This window comes from Trachemys scripta, chromosome 5, assembly GCF_013100865.1.
Source record: "Trachemys scripta elegans isolate TJP31775 chromosome 5, CAS_Tse_1.0, whole genome shotgun sequence".
Taxonomy (NCBI): domain Eukaryota; kingdom Metazoa; phylum Chordata; order Testudines; family Emydidae; genus Trachemys; species Trachemys scripta.
The window spans coordinates 14018679-14043070 of record NC_048302.1 but is presented as its reverse complement, the minus strand read 5'-3'; the positions used below and the strand labels follow the sequence as shown (position 1 = coordinate 14043070).

General features: G+C 43.2%; 2 protein-coding genes across 4 annotated transcripts in view; both read right to left on the bottom strand.

Moving 5' to 3' along the window:
* The window catches only part of BMP2K (BMP2 inducible kinase), a 113418-nt gene extending 95373 nt beyond the window's left edge, over nucleotides 1–18045 (bottom strand). For all 3 annotated transcript variants that reach the window (XR_004645951.1, XM_034772458.1, XM_034772459.1), the window contains exon 1: nucleotides 17884–18045. Coding sequence is in view for 2 of the 3 variants with exons in the window: in XM_034772458.1 (XP_034628349.1) it covers nucleotides 17884–18037 (154 nt within the window). In the remaining variant the exon portion in view is untranslated. The remainder of the gene's footprint in view (nucleotides 1–17883) is intronic.
* A 5148-nt stretch (nucleotides 18046–23193) lies between these two features.
* LOC117877830 (tigger transposable element derived 5-like) lies at nucleotides 23194–23716 on the bottom strand. Its single transcript, XM_034771366.1, has one exon. It carries the CDS (start codon nucleotides 23659–23661, stop codon nucleotides 23194–23196), a length of 468 nt encoding a protein of 155 aa, XP_034627257.1. The 5' UTR covers nucleotides 23662–23716.
* Nucleotides 23717–24392: the final 676 nt, after the last annotated feature.

The window sequence follows — 24392 nt, the reverse complement described above, 5'->3', positions numbered from 1 at the left end:
AACATAAGTAAACATTAATCAAAATAAAGCTACATTTAGCTGTAAAAAAAAAAAAAAGTGTGTAGATATAGCTTATCCTCCTGGTTAGCAAAAAGTAATGCACTAAATTTGGTAAGTCTATATTTAGCTGCAAATCAACATGTTTTAATGATTACCAATAAAAATTACAAATGCAAAATAAGATTAAATTGATTATTTAAATCAAGGTTTCCTGCTTGCCAATTTAAATCATGATTAAAATAATGTAAATCAATCCACTCTGTACTATAGAATTGACCATTTTGTCCATTACCAGTGTGTGTCTTCTGATAACACAAATCCATCAATCTTTCCAGAAATAGCACAACTAACTTGGTGACACCACAGTGTACTCACATGTGCAGTACATGCCAGTGTTTCCCAGGACAACTTCTCAAACTAGATTGCATAAGGTATCCAGCTAAAGTCTCCGAAGGAGTGTGTCAGCCTAGTAATACTTGTTTCCCCATACATCATGATACACGGCCAACTGACAGTGTCCTGTGGAATGCAGGCTTCTGAATATCAGGTAGATTTGGAAGGATCACAGTGGCTCAAACCTTTTGTTGAATACCTCCAATAGGAACGTCAAGTTCATAAAACAGATTTCACCACATTACTTTTTTTTTCCAGATAGATTGATAGACTCTAGCGACAAACTGTCTTGTTGAAGGTATCAGAATCTCAAACAGTCATGGTTTTTAGTCCCAAAGGAAATTAATCCAGATGGATTTGGAGGGAGAGAACCTGGTCATAGGACATCTCTGGATTTACAGGAAAAATTGGTTTGGCCAATTTTTGTGCACCCAGTATTATGGGAGTGAAAAAAGAGTTATAGATTGGCCAATCTGCAGACTGAACAAATAAAACAAATCATGTAAAAGGAATCTTAAGGTTGCAAAATTAAGCACTCAAAAGACAGGAAGTTAAAGAATTAAAGTTTCATGTACAACCTTAACTTAGCCTCACTACACATATACATTACGATATTCTCTTCAAGTTCTTATTCTATATCAGCACAGTAACTAAGGGCTTGTACTCACTACCACATATGTCGGGATAATTTACTATGCTCAGAGGTGTGAATAAGCCACCACCCACCAAGTTACACTGACCTAAGCGCCAATGTGGACAGTGCAAAAATATGACTATCACTGCTCGCTCCCAAGCAGCTGCACAGCGTAACTTACTACAATCTCTTCCATTCCACTTGTATTTCGAAGGTGATTGGTCAGTTTCACCACTGATCCCTGATTTTGTAATCACCACACTGCTGCTCCTAAAAGTTATGAAGAGTAGGGTTGTGGGGTGATTGAGACCAAGGGCAGAGGTGGACCAAAACCAGCATGGCAAAATCTCAGACACTTAACCAAGAGACGAATAGGGAACAGTATTGAACCCTCTCAAAAACAAAAACACAGAAGGGGATAGAACGCCCCTCTTCTCTCGCTCCATCCTGTCCACTTGCTGACAAGGGAGAATGGAGACAAAACCTTACCCATACACAGACCAGTAATTCAAAGTTTACTTACCCTCAGCATAAGGGAGAGATGAAAGATGAGGTGAACTTTCCCTTTCCAGAAACCAAGAGAAGGACTAGAGTGTATACACCATGTATCAGAGAATTGCCCCTGAAAGCCACTGGGAACTGAATCCTATCTTCAGTCATTTAACCTCTAGATATTAGCTATATATAAGTATTTCATGCAATGTTAATAGCCTTTTCAAGCAACCACTAAATTAAGCTGTATTGACATATTGTATACACACAGAGATACAACTGATGCAGAGGGGAAAAAAAAACTGAAGTTTCATAATAGATTCACAGAGGCTCCAGCAATAATTACTAGTATGCCATCTGAAACAAGCTCACAGTATTTTTCTAGTAGACAGGCAGGCAAGTGTCCAAATTGTCAGGGGTTTTTTTACACTTTGAGTTATAAGACTATAATGACCAGTATGTGCCACCAAGCAACAAATACAAAAGGTGACAGTCTAAAGTCCATAAAACGTATTAGCGATAAAGCTCTAAGTAAAGGATTTAAAAAAAGCTAAAAAGTTTTAACAATGAGGGAAAGACTGAAAAAAGGTTAAAATAAATGAAGAAAAATATATAAACACAACAGCCAGGAGCCCAGATACAAGACTTAAAATACTGCCCTACCTACTGAGTAATATTCTCTTCTGTCAAAAATCAGTTTCACTCTCTGTACCACCCAGTTAACATGCATGTGCTATCTGTCTATATGCCGGAATGACCAAGTAACTCTTAAAAATAATAATTAGGATACACTTCCCAATTTGACTTTTTGGGTCTGGATGCTTCTCTCCCTGCAAGTAAGTCTCCATAATTTAATTTTGGACAAGCTGGTCTTCTAGTTTGTACTCACCAAACTAGGCAAGAGGAAGGATGGTCTTGTGGTTAAGGCACTGATTCAGACTTAGGAGAATTACATTTAGGGTATGTCTACACTACGAAATTAGGTCGAATTTATAGAAGCCGGTTTTATAGAAATCGGTTGTATACAGCCGATTGTGTGTGTCCCCACATAAAATGCTCTAAGTGCTCTAGTCGGCGGACCGCGTCCACAGTACCGAGGCTAGCGTCGACTTCCGGAGCATTGCACTATAGGTAGCTATCCCACAGTTCCCGCAGTCTCCGCCGCCCATTGGAATTCTGGGTTGAGATCCCAATGCCCGGATGATGCAAAACAGTGTTGCGGGAGGTTCTGGGTACATGTCGTCAGGCCCCTCCCCCTCCGTCAGAGCAACGGCAGACAATAGATTCGCGCCTTTTTACCTGGGTTACCTGTGCAGACAACATACCATGGCAAGCATAGAGCCCGCTCAGCTCACTGTCACCATATGTCATCTGGGTGCTGGCAGACGTGGGACTGCATTGCTACACAGCAGCAGCTGCTAACTGCCTTTTGGCGGTAGACGGTGTAGCATGACTAATAGCCGTGGGGCTGGCAGCCGTAGGGCTGCATTACACCAGCCCCTTGCCTTTTGGTAGAAGATGGTATATTATGACTGGTATCCGTCGTCGTTGTACTGCAGTGGCTGTCAATCATGGGCACCTGGGCAGACATGCTACTGTGTCGATGATGATGGCTATCAGTCGTAGTATGCTATTTTCTGCCAATTGCCCAATATTGTCTGCTAAGCACCCAGAAGAGGCCGAGGGCGATCTGGGTGCTGGCAGACGTGGGGCTGCATTGCTACACAGCAGCAGCCCCTTGCCTTTTGGTAGAAGATGGTATATTACAACTGGTATCCATCGTCATCGTACTGCAGAGGCTATCAGTCATGCTGCACCGTCGGCTGCCAGCTTAAGATGTAAAAAATAGATTTGTTCTGTATTCATTTGCTTCCCCTCCCTCCATGAAATTAATGGCCTGCTAAACCCAGGGTTTTCAGTTTAATCTTTGGGGGGACCATTCTGTGTGACAGTTGTTTGTGTTTCTCCTTGATGCACAGCCATCTTTCTTGATTTTAATTCCCTGTACCTGTACGCCATGTCGTCACTCGGCCCTCCCTCCTTCTCCTGGTCCATCAGATACTAGTTTCGCGCCTTTTCTCAGACCAGGCGCCATAGCTAGCACTGGGATCATGGAGCCCGCTCAGATCACCGCGGCCATTATGAGCACTATGAACACCATGCGCATTGTGCTGGAGTATATGCAGAGCCAGGACATGCCAAGGCGAAACCCGGACCAGCCGAGGAGGCGAATGCAGCGCGGCGAAGAGAGTGATGAGGAAATTGACATGGACATAGACCTCTCACAAGGCACAGGCCCCAGCAATGTGGAAATCATGATGTTACTGGGGCAGGCTCATGGCGTGGAACGCCGATTCCGGGCCCGGGAAACAAGCACAGACTGGTGGGACCGCATCATGCTGCAGGTGTGGACGATTCCCAGTGGCTGCGAAACTTTCACATGCGTAAGGGCACTTTCATGGAACTTTGTGACTTGCTTTCCCCTGCCCTGAAGCGCCAGAATACCAGGATGAGAGCAACCCTCACAGTTGAGAAGCGAGTGGCGATAGCCCTGTGGAAGCTTGCAACGCCAGAGAGCTACCGGTCAGTCGGGAATCAATTTGGAGTAGGCAAATCTACTGTGGGGGCTGCTGTGATCCAAGTTGCCAGGGCAATGAAAGACCTGGTGATATCAAGGGTAGTGACTCTGGGCAACATGCAGGCAATAGTGGATGGTTTTGCTGAAATGGGATTCCCAAACTGTGATGGGGCCATAGACGGAACCCATATCCCTATCTTGGCACCGGAGCACCAAGCCACTGAGTACATAAACCGCAAGGGGTATTTTTCAATGCTGCTGCAAGCCCTGGTGGATCACAAGGGGGGGGGCCCAGCCTACCCCTTAATGCCATGGCTCATGAAGCTGTAAACAGGCAGCCTGGACAGGAGTCAGGACCTGTTCAACTATAGGCTGAGCAAGTGCTGAATGGTGGTGGAATGTGCATTTGGACGTTTAAAAGCGCGCTGGCGCAGCTTACTGACTCGCTCAGACCTCAGCGAAAAGAATATCCCCATTGTTATTGCTGCTTGCTGTGCGCTCTACAATATCTGTGAGAGTAGGGGGGAGACATTTATGGCAGGGTGGGAGGTTGAGGCGACTCGCCTGGCAGCTGATTACGCGCAGCCAGACACCAGGGCGGTTAGAGGAGCACAGCAGGGCACGGTGCGCATCAGAGAAGCTTTGAAAACGAGTTTTGTGACTGGCCAGGCTACGGTGTGAAACTTCTGTTTGTTTCTCCTTGATGAACCCTCCGCCCCCATCCCACCCGGTTCACTCTACTTCCCTGTAAACAAACCACCCCACCCTCCCCTTCCCCCTTCGAGCACCTCTTGCAAAGGCAATAAAGTCATTGTTACTTCTCATTCATGCATTCTTTATTAATTCATCACACAACTAGGGGGATAATTGCCAAGGTAGCACGGGATGGGTGGGGGAGGAGGGAAGGAAAAGGACACACTGCATTTTAAAACTTTAACTCTTATTGAAGGCCAGCATTCTGATGCTTGGGCAATCATCTGGGGTGGAGTGACTGGGTGGCCGGAGGCCCCCACCATGTTCTTGGGCGTCTGGGTGAGGAGGCTATGGAACTTGGGGAGGAGGGCTGTTGGTTACACAGGGGCTGTAGCAGCGGTCTCTGCTCCTGCTGCCTTTCCTGCAGCTCAACCATACGCTGGAGCATATCAGTTTGATGCTCCAGCAGACGGAGCATTGACTCTTGCCTTCTGTCTGCAAGCTGATGCCACCTATCATTTTCAGCCCGCCACTTGCTCTTTTCATCCCGCCATTCAGCCCGCCACCTCTCCTCTCGTTCATATTGTGCTTTTCTCATGTCTGACATTGACTGCCTCCACGCATTCTGCTGTGCTCTATCAGCGTGGGAGGACATCTGGAGCACCGTGAACATATCGTCCCGCGTCCTCCGTTTTCTCTTTCTAATGTTCACTAGCCTCTGCGAAGGAGAAACATTTGCAGCTGGTGGAGGAGAAGGGAGAGGTGGTTAAAAAAGACATTTTAGAGAACAATGGGTACACTCTTTCGTTACAAGGTCGCATTTTTCCTCTTATAGTGAGGGCCTGCCGGTTTGGTAGGAGAGATCACTCATGCAGTGCCAGGCAACAGATTTCGGCTTGCAGGCAGCCATGGTAATCCACAGTCTTTTGGCTTTTTTAACCTTCTTAACATGTGGGAATGGTTTCAAACAGCAGCGCCCTCATTTCCCATATCAAGGATGAATTGGGTTGGTCATTTAAAATGGGTTTTCAATGTAAAAGGAGGGGCTGCGGTTTCCGGGTTAACATGCAGCACAAACCCAAGTAAACCACCTCCCCCCTACACACGCACCCGATTCTCTTGGATGATCACTTCACCCCTCCCCCCACCGCCTGGTTAACAGTGGGGAACATTTCTGTTCAGAAGAGCAGGAACGGGCACCTCTGAATGTCCCCTTAATAAAATCACCCCATTTCAACCAGGTGACCGTGAATGATATCACTCTCCTGAGGATAACAAAGAGAGATAAGGAATGGATGTTGTCTGCATGCCAGCAAACACCGGGACCATATGCTGCCATGCTTTGTTATGCAATGATTCCAGACTACGTGCTACTGGCCTGGTGTGCTAAAGTGTCCTACCATGGCAGACGGGATAGGGCAGCCCTCCCCAGAAACCTTTTGCAAAGGCTTTGGGAGTACATGAAGGAGAGCTTTCTGGAGATTTCCCTGGAGGATTTCCGCTCCATCCCCATACACGTTAACAGACTTTTCCAGTAGCTGTACTGGCCGCGATTGCCAGGGCAAATTAATCATTAATCATTAATCATTAAACACGCTTGCTTTTAAACCATGTGTAATATTTACAAAGGTACACTCACCAGAGGTCTCCTGTGTGCCCTCAGGGTCTTGGGTGAGTTCGGGGTTTACTGGTTCCAGGTCCAGGGTGACAAACATATCCAGGCTGTTGGGGAAACCGGTTTCTCCGCTTCCTTGCTGCTGTGAGCTACCTACATTACCTCCATCCTCATCTTCCTCGTTCCCCGAACCCTCTTCCCTGTGTGTTTCTCCATTGACAGAGTCATAGCACATGGTTGGGGTAGTGGTGGCTGCACCCCCTAGAATGGCATGCAGCTCCGCGTAGAAGCGGCAAGTTTGCAGCTCTGCCCCGGACCTTCTATTTGCTTCTCTGGCTTTGTGGTAGGCTTGCCGTAGCTCCTTAATTTTCACGCGGCACTGCTGTGTGTCCCTGTTATGGCCTCGGTCCTTCATGGCCTTGGAGACCTTTTCTAATACTTTGCCATTTCTTTTACTGCTGCGGAGTTCAGCTAGCACTGATTCATCTCCCCATATGGCGAGCAGATCCCGTACCTCCCGTTCAGTCCATGATGGAGCTCTTTTGCGATCCTGGGACTCCATCACGGTTACCTGTGCTGATGAGCTCTGCATGATCACCTGTGCTCTCCACGCTGGGCAAACAGGAAATGAAATTCAAACGTTCGCGGGTCTATTCCTGTCGACCTGGTCAGTGCATCTGAGTTGAGAGTGCTGTCCAGAGCGGTCACAATGAAGCACTGTGGGATAGCTCCCGGAGGCCAATAACGTCGAATTCCGTCCACACTACCCCAATTCCAACCCGCAAAGGCCGATTTTATCGCTAATCCCCTCGTCGAAGGTGGTGTAAAGAAACTGGTTTAAAGGGCCCTTTAAGTCGAAAGAAAGGGCTTCGTCGTGTGAACATGTCCAGGCTTAATTCGATTTAACGCTGCTAAAGTCGACCTAAACCCGTAGTGTAGACCAGGCCTTAGTCCCTTGTGCCCTTGGCCAAGTGCCTGTTTCAGTTCCTTATCCATAAAATGGTCATACAGTAGAACCTCAGAGTTATGAACACAAGAGTTACAAACTGACCAGTCAACCACACATCTCATTTGGAACCGGAAGTCCACAATCAGACCGTATCAGAGAGACAAAAAAAGAAGCAAATACTGTACAGTACTGTGTTAAATGTAAACTACTAAAAAAAATAAAGAGAAAGCAGCATATTTCTTCTGCATAGTAATGTTTCAAAGCTATATTAAGTCAATGTTCAGCAGTAAACTTTTGAAAGAACAACCATCAAATTTTGTTCAGAGTTACAATCATTTCATAGTTATGAGCAACCTCCATTCCAGACATGTTCGTAACTCTGAGGTTCTCCTGTACTACTACTTCCTTACTTCATAAGGTGGTGTAAGGATAAACTGATCAATGCCTAGGAGGAGCTAGATGCGATAAAAAGGGCCACATAAGTACCTAGACAGACACTTCACATGAAATCACCACAACTGATTAGAAAGGAATTAGTCTGAGAAGTTGACTTTTCTTCACTGTTGAACATATATTGTGTTGTCATATCAAATACCGAGATTAATTCATTCAACAACAAAAAATTAAGGTTTGCCTACCCAGAGACTTGGTGCGTGACAAGCCGGGGCGGGAATGTACAGTGAACTAGCTTGCTGAACATTAACTGCATATGTTCCAGCAGCATATCAAAGTGCACTAAAGAACTTTTAATGCACAGTAGCAGGGTCCACAAAACAAGTTAGTGTGTCGCAAGCTAGTATACTGCAGATTCACGCACCAGCTTGGTGCACACTAACTACAAACCATGTCAGTTAAAGTTACTTTTACTCCATTTTAAACAAAAGATATGAAGGGTAAGTTTGTTAAACGACAAGAGGATACACATCCAAATAAGTCTTCTAACATTGATCTTAATTTGTTTGCGTTTCTATGATGCACTAAAAACAAAAAAAATTTGATACTTCTGATTTCATCAAAACGGTGTTTTCACTATCTTTTCAATTTATCCTCATCTTCCCATCCACTCCCACCCCATTCTGTTTATTTTGTCCACCTGTTGCTTAATGACAATTAGGGTAAAACTTTCAAAAAGCACCTAAGTGCACCAGTCCCTTTTGAAAATTTTACCCCTACACTAAGTTCTCTGGAACAAGAACAGTCTTCTTTGTTACTCATCTGTACACTGCCTAGCACAATGGAACCCTCATCTTTTACTAGAGTTCCTAGACGTAACTATAATATAAATTAATAGTAATGTCAAAATGTGTTAATGTCAATATCTTCAAAGCAACATTTATGAGCAGATGTACAACAAAAAAGTGTTTGCAAATAGAATCTATCAAGATTTGGCTGGTGGGAAAAATTATGAAAAATTTACATCAAACTAAGCATAAAACGTCTCCCAAAGAAAAACTGTTAGTTAACAACAGTGATTCTTGACCACTATCTTACAAAAAAAGCTTTCAGAGCTACTAAACTCCTTCTCCTTCTGCTAATTTAAACCAATATCCAACTACAATTAGGCATACACAGAAAATATATTTAGTTTCTCTTTTAAATCAAATTGAGTATAGACAATAAAGTGGGAAATGTGAAAATAAATTAGAATACACACTAAAATGTGGAAATATTTGTCTAGGGAATGACTGAGTACTAATAATACGACAAGAGAAGAACTATACTAAAAATCAGGGATTCCTGAATTTTTATCCTTGATCTGATGCAGACACCCCTCTTCAGCCCTAGGAATTTTTTTTATCCTCTATTCCTCAGTTTCCCCATCTATATAATACAGATGAACCTAGCAGCCCTGTGAAGTAGATGGGTAATATGATGTGCTTTTAACATAGAATGAGATCTTAACACTTTTGTTTTTAATTTGGCATAAATCAAAATCAGTTAAAGTATACTGAGTTAGGAAACAAAATACACTAGTTACTAATTTTATTATTCCACCCAAATTAAACACTTTTACAATGAAAATAAAATACTAAGGAGGGAGCCGTAAAATTTTTTCTTACTTTGCACCTAGTACCACTACACTGAGTTAAAATAAAGCCTTCCTCTACTCAATACACTCTCAGTTACGCATCATTAACATATAGGAAAGACAAGTCAAGAATTACACGCATCTCCCCATAGGCACTTCCTGTTTTTAAAGAACATTTATTTGAACACAGCTGCATCCTGTAGAAAGCAAAACATTAATCTCACTTCATATTGCTATTACTAGAGCTAGTCTATCAGAAGTGTTGATGAAGTTAAAACCCTAGAATACCTTTTAGTACTCAACAGCTTATTTTCCTGCCTTACATAACTCTAAGATCAAAAGTTCCTTTAACACTTCACCTCCCGCCCCATACGCTTCTGACAGAAAACTCTCACTGAATTTCATATAGAAACTTAGTTTGTACATGTGGAGTGGCGCTGGGTACAAAAGGAGAGACGGGGAATGCATGAAAGGACGTTTAGGTTGTATAGTTTCCTCAGTCCTCCATTTGGAATATTTTAATTATTCCAAAGCTGTGACTTCAAATAAAAATAACCATATCAAACATTTAAAGTTCTTTCACAGTCACAATAACGTTTTATTCTATAAATGGACAAGATACAGAAAATTAAAATTTATACCACCACCCTTAAGTCTGAAATGTTTTTAAATCTATCTATCTCCTTTTCACCATTTATGCTGTTTATTTAATTTCTTTGAGGTAACTTAGCTTGGACAAAAGAAATAAGTCAGTTCCATTTTTTAGCTCTCCTGTAGAATACAGCATAGTTGTGTTCAGGGGCAACACCAGTTGTGTATTTACCTTTATCAACAAAGTTTAATTCATATTATGTTTTGTAAAACCCTTAAAGAAAACAAACCAGCATTTTGGAAAACTGACTCTCTCTCTAAACTTACAAGAGGTCTTGATTCTTCTGGACCACTTTTTCCTGAGCGAACAGAATATTCTATAAGCATTTGAATATCTAAAGCTTTCTAGATACCCAACAGAAATGATTATTATTTTTAGTTGAAGATACAAGGAGCAGCATGATACCTGTGACCTAACCACTGAACTACTGAAGAATGCAAGCTTACATTTTGTTACACACAAGAACATAAGAAAGGCCATACCGAGTCAGACCAAAGGTCCATCTAGCCCAGTATCCTGTCTACCGACAGTGGCCAATGCCAGGTGCCCCAGAGGGAGTGAACCTAACAGACAATGATGAAGTGATCTCTCTCCTGCCATCCATCTCCACCCTCTGACAGACAGAGGCTAGGGACACCATTCCTTACCCGTCCTGGCTAATAGCCATTAATGGACTTCACCACCATGAATTTATCCAGTTCTCTTTTAAACTCTGTTATAGTCCTAGCCTTCACAACCTCCTCAGGTAAAGAGTTCCACAAGTTGACTGTGCGCTGCGTGAAGAAGAACTTCCTTTTATTTGTTTTAAACCTGCTGCCTATTAATTTCATTTGATGACCCCTAGTTCTTGTATTATGGGAATAAGTAAATAACTTTTCCTTATCCACTTTCTCCACATCACTCATGATTTTATATACCTCTATCATATCCCCCTTAGTCTCCTCTTTTCCAAGCTGAAGAGTCCTAGCCTCTCCTCATATGGGACCCGTTCCAAACCCCTAATCATTTCAGTTCCCCTTTTCTGGACCTTTTCTAGTGCCAGTATATCTTTTTTGAGATGAGGAGACCACATCTGTACGCAGTATTCGAGATGAGGGCATACCATCGATTTATATAAGGGCAATAATATATTCTCAGTCTTATTCTCTATCCCCTTTTTAATGATTCCTAACATCCTGTTTGCTTGTTTGACCACCTCTGCACAATGCGTGGACATTTTCAGAGAACTATCCACACAGGCTAAGAGTTACTAAGGTATGTCTACACTACAGACTAAGTCAATCTATGTTAGGTCAATTTACAGCCCCCTCAGTAATTACTGATGTCCACACTACCCTTCTCTTGTTGGTGGTGCGCATCCTCACCAGGAGCACTTCCACCGACTGAAGAGGGCTGAGAGCCAGGGCTCTCAACTCCGTGCAGCTTCCCACCAGGAGTGGGAAGAGGGGGAGAAAAGAGGACTCACCCGGGCTTCTTGCTTCCCTGAGTGGGGAGCCAGGCGAGCACAGCGGCAGCCAGGCTCTAGCGTCCCAGCTTTTTTGTCAAATTTCAAGGCTCCAACATGGCAGCCAACAGCTGATGTAAGTAACGCAGTGTCTACAGAGATACTGCGTTGCCCTAATTACACAGACATAAGCCCTATGCCTCTCATGGAGGTGGAGTTGTTATGTTTGTGTAGCACGGTACTTACATTGGCGGGACAAGGCTGTACTGTGTACACAGACATAAATAGGTCAACGTAAGCTGCCTTACGTCAATCTGTGTAGTGCAGACCAGCCCTTAGTTTCCATTCAATATAGTAACCTAATTAAGGTGTAAAAATGAGGTAGCAGATGTGAACACATCCTCTGCCTGTAGAATCAAGAATGGTCAGTACTAAGATTTTGATTCAGATTGAAAGCTAGAGAACACAAACTTTTATCTGAGCATATCTGAAAATTTCCTTTCAAGTAACAAAGTACACAGATTCATCACAATGGACACTTCAGCAGGCTTGCAGAACCAGACCAACCCATCTCTGCCACCATCTCCTGAAGTTCCCTCCAGTTGAGAATTTCCACACTCAGATTAATTCAGCTCTGCTTTTCTAAATCATCTGTTTATCTTCATCGTGGGCCATAGTTTATTACTCAAAGAAAGGAAAAAAATTCAGGAAAGCACTGGTAGCTTTTCCTATTATTCACTGTGCTATGGTCCACAGATCAATTATAATAGGATTTTCACAGCAGCATGCCTCCAGAATGAGAACCAAGACCATCTTTTAAATAAGGTCATCCAGAACCAGCTACATTATATATTACCTACCCCAAACTTTGGTTAATTCAGAGTTATGATTGTCCAGTGCACCTTAACTTCACTTCCTGGCTTTCAAAGATTTGAGTGTAGATGAATCACCACTAGGTAACCTTAACTGTTAATAAAGAATTAATGAACTTGCACCACTAACTCTACCCTGCACCCCCATGAGGCACAGAAGATTTCAAGTTACAAGTCAGCGTCTGAGTTTTAGAGCACTTATAGTCTTTTAAACAGTTGGTGACTCATCCTTAACTCTAGCAGAGCTGTTGCACCACCATAATCCTCTTCCATCTTTCTCCGGGGACTAAGGCACAGGGAAGATTTGAAAAAAGGCACTGGCTAAAGATTGGATGACCAGTATGTAGAATATGATGAATTTACATAATTGAAGCTAAGTGACTGCCCAAAAGATCTCAATTCAGGCTTAGACTCTTATCAGTAAGACTGTCAATGCCCTTAAGGATTAGACTTTAATGCTTACCAAAGAATATTTCTGGAATTTAGTTGGGTAAAGAATGTTATGACCATTGTAAGGACTACTTGTTTAATTTTTAAAATACTGGGTCTCATCACAGGAAACTCACATCTCCAAAAATTTGTTTGAGTGCAGTTATTAATTATGAGGAAAGATATTTTAGTGGAAAGTATAATGATACCTTCTGCAGCAGTTTGAGCCGGGTACTGCTATAAGAAGCAGACTGAGGTTTTAAGGCAGTGCTCCATGATTTTGGAGGCTGAAAAAAGGGTTGTTAAACATGAACGTTAAATGTTTCCTCTGGTCGTGTAAAACTTCTCTTTCTTGAACACTATAACATTATACTACAGCGACTTGACCTTTTTGCTTGGACTCTCTTATACAACCACTTTAAAGTCCTTCTGGAAGAACTCAAAGGTATGTTTCATTCTTTAACACAGTAATTAAACTAATCAACTTTGCACCACTCAGTAGAATAAGTTATTTGATGACTTCTTTTTAGCATTCATGAGAGAAATGATCATTTAAAGTTACCCATTTTGTACTGTCTGGTCCTAGAGAATTGTTTTTTGCAATAGCAGATGTCCACTGTCGGGGGGGGGGGGGGGGAGGAGGGGGGGGGGGGAGGTGCATTGGAAGGTCCATGCCAGGTTAATCAGTTCCGACAGCCATAGCCTCTTCAGCCAGGGTGGGGGTGGGAACAGTATCACTGCCATTCTTAACTACCCTTTATATCAGGGGTTCTCAAACTGGGGGTCACGAGGTTATTACATGGGGGGGGGGTCACAAGCCAGCCTCCACCTCAAACCCTGCTTTGCATTCAACATTTATAATGGTGTTAAATATATAAAAATGTTTTTTTAATTTATAAGAGAGGGTCGCGCTCAGAGCTTGCTGTGTGAAAGGGTCGCCGGTACAAAAGTTTGAGAACCACTGCTTTATATGGTCCTGGGGAGCGGCAAGAAAGATGGGAAAGCATAAATCAGAAACATTGCCTAGCACTATGAGAAGTCATTCACACCACCTTATATCTTGGGTCCAGACACATGGAGAAACCGCAGAGAACTTTATTGGTTTCTTTGTATCTGGAAACAGCAACAGCCCACCATGCTGATTTACGAGTGAAGATATTACTGGGTGAATGTCCCACTCTGCTTAATCCAATATTTACCATGTACGTTTCAGAATTCCATCTCCACCGAATAGGCAGTGCGCACAGAAATAAGAAATTTTGCTCCACCCAGGACAGAAATTTCTCTCTCTCTCTGACGGGTAAGACTGATCATGTTCTTGCTACTTTATTTATGAAAACTATACCAAACACAAAGTGTCATGACCAGAACATCCCTCAGAAGAACAGTGCTTTCAGATCTCATGAATCATTGAGTTCCAGCAGATGGATTCTGTTCTCCCTTTCGGTACCCATCCCATTCCAAACAAACTTGCAATGCTATAAAGTCTAACCACTTAAGTCACTGAAAGACTGGCAGCAGTCTCCTTGGCCCTAGACTAAAAGCTTCCAGTTGCCCTAGACTAAAAGCTCTTTGAGGCATAGACTATATATCTTCCTATGGGTTTATACAGGACCAAACACAATGGTGCCCCTAATCCTGACTAGAGTATTTAACAAAAATAATAATGTTTGCTGAATAGTGTTTGACCAGCTGTAGACCTATCTGAATTAAAAAAATATTTGCCAAATAAATCGAACAAACAGATACCAGCTCTTCTAACACAATGAGACTACAAACAGGACTGGGGTCTAGTAGGTTGCTACTGTCAAATAAATAATGCTCAGCTAAGCTAGGCTCCACACTTCCAGCTACTGCTAAAGGTGAAGGCATTGGGAGTCCCACTAGGATGCTATCCTGGAGCCCCCTCTGGGGCACCATCTTTCATAGCCTCCAGCTAGTACAGGTCTGATCAGTGTGGTACCCTTAGGGTGACCAGATGTCCCGATTTGATAGGGACAGTCCCGATTTTTGGGTCTTTTTCTTATATAGGCTCCTATTACCCCCTCCCACCCCTGTCCCGATTTTTCGCATTTACTGTTTGGTCACCCTCCACCCCAAACCTCTTCTGCCTGCTGCTCCTCTCAGCCAGCCTTTTCTTCCTGTTCCCCCAAGTCTCATACTACAGTCTCCATGGCTCCTGTTACAGTCATCTCCTACAACTTTAGCTCTCTCTAAATCTCCTTTTAATCCTCTCCATTTACAGCTCCAGTGCTTGACCATTTCCAATGCTCATCCCAAGAAGCACTGAATTTAAATTGGCCTCATTCTGATCAGTTTCATCAGCACGTAAATTACTGTGAAAACTGACAAGAGTGGCTGAGATGGTATGCCTGCATTCAGAAAGGCAAGATAACCCTGCGCCATATTAGGAACATTTTCTTCACAACTATAAGGACTAGACATTTGCTTTTTACAGGAAAGAGGATAAACGGAACCCTAGAGTTTGCAGTAGTACATAACACGATGAAAGGTTCCTACAGGCCCTTGCACAAGTAGATTTTTTTTTTTTTTAGCCCTGCTAATTTTTAATTCCATATTTTCACTTTCATTTCTTTTGGCTTCGGGGGAAGGATTACAAATGCAGATCTCTTCAGAATGCCATTAACTATCAGTGCTGAGTACCAACGTTGAACATTATCTACTAACTTGGACTGTAAGTTTGACTTGAATGCTTTCTAATATACTGTAATCATAGAACAAAAGCAGATACACACAAGAGGATGAAGTTACAGACATATTTTATGGCTAATGCAAAGTTACTTGATAACACAGAAGCCAACAAAAGCGACAGGCTACACGCGTACTACTTTTCTGCAACCCTTAGGCTGATGTAGTATCCTAACATCATCCACTTTAAATAAGAGTTTATATTTTTCTTAACTGATAATTTACAAATGAGATTACCAGGAGTTCTCTTAAACATTTAAGCCTGAGCAAAGCACTATACAATTTCCCTGTTTTCTACCATGGGCCTATTTTAAGTCACCTCCTCAACTATTAGAGAAACATATCCCTACACTATTCCAAGACTGTATCCTGCAACAAGCCTTGCAGAGGCAGATCCCTGTACTGAGTTCCATTGACTTCAATAAGGCTCCATAAAAGGGTCCACCTGCATTGCTAGTTGTGGAATTGGTGGCCTAAAACTAATGCAGGAGTACTCAACTCATTTCCAAAATGCAAAAGCAAAACTACCCATCTTCTCAATATTGAACACTAATTCAATTTTAGCTAAAGGGATGCTATCAACTTAAAAATCCTTTCACACAGAAGTATTTTTAATCTATTACAATAGATAAAGATATTAATTAAATCCATTACAATAGATAAAGATAGAAATTCCACTCTACTTTTTGCACTTTGCAGCACTTGATGTCTTGTCAGTATTCCTTTGTGTGGGTATTTTAAAGGGTTTCAATTCAAATATTAATAATAGGAAATTATTGCAAAATTTTTGCACAAGAGCTAAAGAAAGATGCAGTAACAAACTATTCATTTCATATTTTTAAATCAAAAAGATCTCAAGATGACAGTGTCCCTTTCAGAGGGCACTAAAAGTCAGGGTAAGCAAGTTCTTCCTGCTTAGAATTCATATTTTTCAATAGACCATTCAAGGTTCTAAAGAGGATTCCCAGAATTCCACATACTTTTGAAAAAATGAAAATTCAACAACAACATACTCCCATTGCAATCATATTTTTCAATATCATGAGCTAAACAGAGTACTCAGATCTACTATCAGTATCTGCAATGCTTCAGCTGTTTACCAGTTCTCTCACTTTGAAATAAGGAAATCAATTTAGAGCCTATAAATGTTGTTTGGCATTAATAGCAATTGTAATAAATATATGCAAATGGTAATGAGAACATGCAAATCTACACAATTGCACACAACACTTGGGTTGAGAGTTATAGACTTATGTGCATATGCTGGCAAATTTTCATGGTTACTTTGCAACAATAAACTTTAACATGATTTTATTCACTTTACTGTTTTCAAATTTTGCAAGAATACCACACAGCATAGGTGTATTGCAAATACAAAACTAGCTTTATGTCCAACCATCTGAGAAGAGAATTATGCAGTATTCTTCATAGTGTAGAGTGTACATAAATATTTAGCTAAAAGTAAGTACTACACTGGTTATTCCCACAATAAGAACCCAAATCTGATACCAGTCAAGATTACCTATGTTATTTAGTTTACTAAAATGCATAGCACAAATGACAAAATATTGCCTATTGAGAGCTTTTGTTGTCTAAGATAACTTCACTGCAATGCCAATTGCAGGTTTAACAATACAAGCAGCATGCTAATAATGATGGAATAATTAATCAAATATTGTTGCAAGGGGAAAGACAGGAGTCCTACTGCATATAAAGCTGCAAACACCACACATTTATTGCTGATCCAAGTACAAGTCTGTTGAATTCCAGACGTTGGGCCTTAATATCAGCTTCACTTAGAATTACTTAGCAAATAGGACAAACATCTTATACAAGCCAAGTCTCTGGCATTGGTTACTGTACACTACACACATGCTCTGAAACACCATTTGATTTGACCCAATGAATATCAGATCCCACAACCGCATGCCACTCGCTAGGCGATTTCATACTGGTTTACTGGTGACAATATGCCAGGAAACTATGTAACCCCATAATGAGGCCAATGCACCAGCCAATCGTTTAAAAAAAAAAATCACTAACCGGCTTATAATGTGTAAGCAGCTATTAGAGTCTGGGAACGAGAGCCAGGGCCGGGGGGAGGAAAAAAGGGGTCCAAAGGTCTCAGACTTCGCCCAGCGTGGGGCGCAAAGGGAGATTTCTGTCCTTCTGTCCCCAACTTCTTAGCCCCCTGCGGGAGCCCCCTTCATTGGCTCTGCAGGGCTCCTGCTTCCCTCCCGCGGGGGCATGGGCTGGCACTTGTGGCCCTGGGAAGGGAGCGCGATGGGGGCTGAGCCGTCCTGCCCCACCGATCCCCCCGGGCATGTCCACCGAGAGGGAGGGAGCTTTACCCTGGCATTGCCCACCCCAGCGCCCGGGGCCTGCCCCCGTTACCTTCCGCCAGCAGATCCTCCAGGGTGACCTGGTACCGTCCCACCACGAACACCCGGCCCGCGGCTGCCGCTCCGCCCGCGCCGCCGGAGCCAGCGCACGTCGTCCCGCCGCCGCCGCTCCCCTCGGCCTTGGGCATGCGAGAGAACTTCTTCATGGCGAGCGGCGGGCTGGGGATGGAGCCGGAGAAGCGCGAGCAGTGCCCGGGGGCGGCGCGGGGGGGTGGGGGGGGGCGCTGCTCGGGGAACCGCTCGCCGCTGCCAGGAGCCGGGCTGCGAGCCTCACATTCCGCCCGCGGGGAGCTGCCCGCGCTGGGCTCCTCCTGCCGCGGCTGCCCCCGCCCCGCAAGGCAGCCGCACCGCAGCCGGGGGGTGGGAAGCGCCGGGCCCCGCTGCGCCCCCTTTGCTGCCGCAGGGCCAGGAGCGACGCTGCGCTGCGCGGATTTTGCGCCCAGTTCACACGCAGCAGCACGTCAGCGCCGAGCCGAGCACCCAGCGATCTGCAAGGAACCAGGCGCCTCGCCTCGCCTGCGCTGGGCTGTGTGCGGGGAGGGGCGCATGCGCACTCCTCCGGCTCGTCCCACTCCCCGCCCCGCGGCCGGAAGTGAGGTCGCCAGGCCTGGCCAGCACGTGGGGGGAGGGAGGGGGAGGAGAAGGCTCGCGCCGCCCTTTGAGAGCCTTGGCCGTTGTTTAAAAGGTTGGTGCTGGACCCCGCCTGCCGTTAGTGAGGAACGACCGTTTCGAACGCTGGAGGAGCGGGGGTTCGAGCCCCAAGGGAGGCTGGCGCGCGCGAGGATGGCCCTGCAGCCCAGCCCTGCCCCTAGGCAAAGGGGAGAGCTGCCTTTCCCCAGCCAATGCTTAATTTGTAATGAAAGTGGGGCTCGGCCATTATTTTTGTTTAACATTCATAACTGGTGCAGCAGTGCCAGAGGTGCCAGCTAGGCTATAAACTGCCAAGCCTAGAGGTGCCAGGGATCAAGCCCTGGCACAAATTAAGCACTGCCCCCAGCCAAAGCCTAGGACAGGACCTGCAGGAATACGGTTATTCTTGGCGGCAACGGCCCTCTCCTTCTTTCAATCCCAGCTGCTGGCACATCCAAGCGCCTGTGAACGGGACATTGCAAGCCATCATTTTTTGGCTCCTGGGTGGAGCTGGTCAAAAATTGGCATCGTTTTCCATAATTGTTTGCAGGAAAGGAAAAAAGGGTTGTGAAACTTTCAACCTGCAGTGAAGGAGAGAAAAAACTTAGCCAAGATGAGGGGAAGCCCATCTACTACAGTGATGAAGGTGGTTTAATTGCCTGCATAGACTAGAAGAACTAGCTGACTCAGAAAAAAGTGTAATCACAGTTAGAGGTCTATAAAATCGTGAGTGGTGTGAGCAAGAAAGTGTTATTGACCCTTTCGCACAATACAAAAACCTAGGGGTCACCCGATTAAATTAATAGGCAACTGGTTTAAAACTAACACGAGGAAGTACTTTTTCACACAATACACTATTTAACCTGTGGAACTCACTGCCAGGTGATGTTGTAAAGGCCAAAAGTATAACTGGGTTCATAAAAGAACTAGATATGTTCATGGCAGATAGGCCCATAAATGGCTATTAGCCAAGATGGTCAGGCATGCAACCCCATGCTCAGGGCAATCCTAAACCTCTGACTGCCAGAAGCTAGAGTTGGAAGACAGGTGGATCACTCCAAAATTGCCCTGTTCTGTGCACACTCCCTGAAGCTCTGGTACTGGCCACTGCGGGGGACAGGACATGGCTAGATGGACCATTGATCTGACCCCATATAGCCATTCTCTTATGTACGCTGGATCCCCAACATCACTTTCTGCAGCATCTAGGTGTTCCATGGAGCTCTTTGATCCAAGTACTGACCCAGCCTGACTGCTTATGCTGAGGGAGATGACAGGATCCTTACACAAAGTGATATGGCTGCAGGCATATCTTTCTCTGGAGATTCCCATAATACAAATGCAGATGACATGCAAGTTGCCTTTTTCAGAGGTTGGTATCATACTAGTAAAATATTTGGTGTGGGAGCCACTGTCAGTTCCTTTAATGCACAAATACATCCACATTTTTGAGCTCTATAGTCCGATTCTGACAGTAGCATATAACACCTGATGCTGAGATACCTAGGATAGCAGTGTTAGTTGCCAGTTCCTTAAAGAATCTTTTGATATACCAGAAACTTGACATCCTTCAGATAGTCTTTCTTCCCTCTCAATTTTCCGATGAATAGCAGAGAGACATGCTGAGTCTACTTAGATTTCTCAATTTCCCACTGGCAGGTGACCTAAAGAGGAGGATTGGACAGAGCCAGTGCAAGGAAGGGGAGGGTAAGGGAGAGCAGGGGATGGAGCAAAATGAGGCACAACACACAGGTGGGGATGACGAGTGACGTAGAAGAGTGGGTGGGCTGAAGAATTACCCAGTAACTGGAAGAGGCAAGATAATAGGGAGGCTGAACTATAGGGTAGAGAGAGACCAGTTGTAAAGGAAGTGGGTGAGGGGAATGGAGCAGAAGAGTGGACCAAAGCAGCATTGCCAATGCTCACAATTTTATCTTGAGCCTTGCAATATTTGTCTTTTCTTAAAACTCCAGCTCCTGGAATCATGTGATGATGGGAAAATACAAGCTTTCATTTAAAAAAAAAAGTTTCTAGCCTTTAAAGTTATGGAGTAATCACCAAAAATGTGTACCCTGGAGGGTTAAAAACTTTAAAGCAAACAAAAGGCCAAATTTGACTATTTTTAAAATCTCATGATTTATAACATGCTCCAAAAATTATGAGATTTTGATTCATGGTTCTTTAAAGGCTAGGTTCGGCAATACCAAGGATTGCAGAAAATGAAACTTTTTTAACAAGAACGTATAATTGCAGACAACTGGAATGTAAATTACTGCACTTAATGCTCTTATTTAGTTAATGAGTAGATGTGGAAACCTGTACTATAGCTGGTTCCACAAATACAAATCCCCAATTTTTTAAGTGTACACAGCAGAGGCTGTGATTTTAGATTCAAGATTTCTTAATAGTGAATATGGATTATACCATGTAAAGTGTCATTGACATTTTTTGTAAAGTGCTTTGAGATCTACTGATAAAGAGCAGTATATTGGAGCTAGGTATTATTATTGTTTTATCATCATGCAAGAACATTTGAAAGTTGCTATAATGTCAGATGTTTTCCATATGCTGATATCAGGTGTGGAGTTAGGAACATGCTGACATCATCCTCTCCTCTCTATACTGTTTAACACTCCAAACCTCTTCAGTTTTGTTTCTTTCTGTTTTCTAAGCATCTCTCTCCCAAATGTAAATTCTTTCCCTCATATGGTTCATAAAATGGCTTAAACTCAGTCCCAACAAAATCAAATAAACCTTCCCCCACAAATGTTTGTAACGCTCTTAAAGGAAAATAAAACAAAAATCCCCAGAGGCAGTCCTTCTCTGAAGTCTTCTTTGTGTAGATATTAGTTCTTATGAATGTCTGCCTGCTGTTTTCTTCCTGTACAATCTTTTCCTCATACTAAATTCCCAGTCTGCTTACTGGAAACAAATTAAAAGAAAATGTTTAACTATTCAGAAATCTGTTTTTACTTTACTAAAACTGTCTTTTCTCTCTCTCTCTCTCTCTCTCTTTGTTAAAGCTCCTTAAATTATACTTCGTCTCATACTCAAAATGTAGGATTTTGCCTTCGTACTATAGACTAACTGGTGTGCAGAGGCCATAGCGGCAATATCTGTATGCTATTATGCCAGTTCATTTATAATACATGACAGTTATTCTATCTTTTGATAGTTTGGTTAGTCTGAACAAGAGAATTTCAAGAGAACAGTCTCATCATAAGCATTATTTTCACTTTTCTACTCTTATCTCACTGTTTTATGTTTGTTTTCTTTCTAGTCCGTAGGAACCCTGAGAACCATCATCTACACAAAGAAGCAGCTATACAATCTCCCCACCCCAGTAAATACTGTTTCTCAGTTCCTTGCTGATGACCCTGATTTAGCCTGTTTTAGATACAGTTACCAACACCAATCCAAATGTTTACTGATGAAGGAAGGGAGGAAAAACCCAAGAGACAAGTGAGCTTTTCTAATATAAAGTAAATACCTTAACTCCAACACTCAGCAGCAAGAAGGAAAGTTGCTGTTTTTTTGTTTTGTTTTGGGGGTTTGGGGTTTGTTTTTAAATGTATACAAAATATCAAATATCTGGTACATTGTGAGGCTACTGTGAAAAAAACAGTATGGATGAAATTCACTCCTTTGCAAAGGGCCAACACAAGACCCACTGGTCTGCATAAAGTCTTACTTTAGACTTGGCAGAGTTTGATTTTTTTTTAGATAATTTGGACAGATAATATCAATGTTTATTTTTAAACATTTTTATTTTGTCAATTTAAATTTTCACAGTTGTGGGAAACTGTGTGTGTGTGTGTAGGGGGAGGGGAGGTCAGACTAATTATTTAATGACAGTAGACATTGAAATCCAAATGTTAAAGCTTTAGAATCAGTAAAACACAAATTGTGAACATCACAGGTCGTCGTTACCATCATCGTGTGTAGATGACAGGAAAGCTGGACCAAGACCCTTTATCCAGCATCATTCAATGCAATGTGCAGAGATAGCATCCCAGGCTTTCCCGCCGAGGTGACAGACTTCTTTCAAGTTGAGTGACACCAGTGATGTGTCGATGGAGGAGTTATTATCCGCTACCATCCGCTTGATCATTTCACGACGATAGTTTTGCTTAAATACCGATATGATGCCTTGGTCCAGTGGCTGGATTTCTGATGTAGTGTTCTTCAGGAGATAAGAGACTTTAATCTTGCTGTCACGACTGACAAGATTTTCCGCTAGGGAGTGGGCAGGGCAATTATCCAGCAGGAGGAGAGCTTTTCCCTCCTGCTTGAGTTTTCGCAAATGAGCCCAAACGACTGGCACAAAAGTATTATGGAACCAGTCTTCAAATATGGAGCTATTCATCCATGCATTCTTGCTGTTGGTGTATTCAAAGGGAAGGGCCTTCATATTAACGTGATGAAAACATCCGGGAGACCTTGCTTTTCCAATCATCAGAGGTCTGACTTTGTGGCTTCCAGACTTGTTGACGCAAAACAAGGGAGTGACTTGGTCCTTCCTCTGCTTAAAGCCTTCTTGTTTGTGACTATCAGTCCTGGTTGCGAGGGTGCGATCGGGTAACATTTTAAAGCATAAACCAGTCTCGTTGCAGTTGTAAACTTGATCGGCCATGTAGCAACCTTCCTCCAGCAACTTTTTAAGCTCAGTTGTCTAGGAATCGGCAGCCTCTTTATCAGCTGAGCGGATTTCCCCAGACACAAGAACTTGGCTTATAGTGTGCCTTCTCTTGAATCTGTCCAGCCAGCCGTTACTCTTCTTAAATTTGGATTCATTTCCATTGATAAGGCGATCAAATTTCTCTGCTTGAGCTTTCAGAATAGGGCCAGAAATGGGAACTCCTTCTGAGCGAGCCTGGACAAACCATTGGTACAAGGCTGAATCTAGGCTTTCGTCATTAGCAAACTTGACCTTTTTACGCTGTAAACCAGTTTCCTCTTCAAGAATGCAGGGTAGGCTACAGAGCGTTTCTTCTTCTTTTTTCCACCCTCGCAGAGTGGACTCGCTAATTCCTAGATCTCTAGCAAGCTGAGTTTGTTGTTTGCCCTTCTTTAGTTGATCCAGGTCGTACAATTTCTCTTGGGCAGAAAACGACTTGCGTTTGCGAACTGCTGTATCCATAACGGTAAAATATTTTTTAAAATATAGGAAATTAATAACAAGTTCATAGGCAAACACCATACACATGTACAACCTGAGAACTAAGTGCAATGGGCCTGCAATGGCCACAAGTCACTTTATCCTATAAGACCGGAAGAACACGGTTTATTTATAAATAGCGTAAAAAAAAGTATTCCAGCAAAACGCGAACAGTATTACAGCTTTAAAGGGGAGCCAACTTATGATCACGTTATATCCAAATTCGCGTTGTCACAGGGCGCATTATTGCGAGGTTTGACTGTACTAGGATATAGAAAATCTGAAAAATGGACCTAAAAGGCATAAATGGCTGTATTCAGCCTTGATGTAAGTACACGCAAGTCTCATTGATATTGAAGTCAGGAGCCATTGACTTCAATGGAAGATTTGCCCATTCATATGAGAGTAAATTTCTTGTTGAGATTACTGCCCAGATAAGGACAAGGGAATGCAGAGTGATTCACATCTGTTTGTAGGGCCATAGGGGAAATATCAATGGATGAAATGTTTGCAAGAATCTCCTTAGCGTATGTGCAATGTGCCTCAGGTGGCACGTGACTAGGATTCATCACCGAATTTCGTCCCATGGTTGGATCATTAGCTTACTCGGGCCAGTACTGACTGAGAGTGCAACATGAACGCTGCTCCATGCCCCCCTTTGCAGTGAAGTCAGGAATTTGATGGAGGATATAATGGACTGGAAAATTACTTTG

Excerpts from the sequence above, each read along its gene's own strand:
- LOC117877830 (XM_034771366.1), bottom strand. The coding sequence starts at position 23,661 with ATGGATACAGCAGTTCGCAAACGCAAGTCGTTTTCTGCCCAAGAGAAA.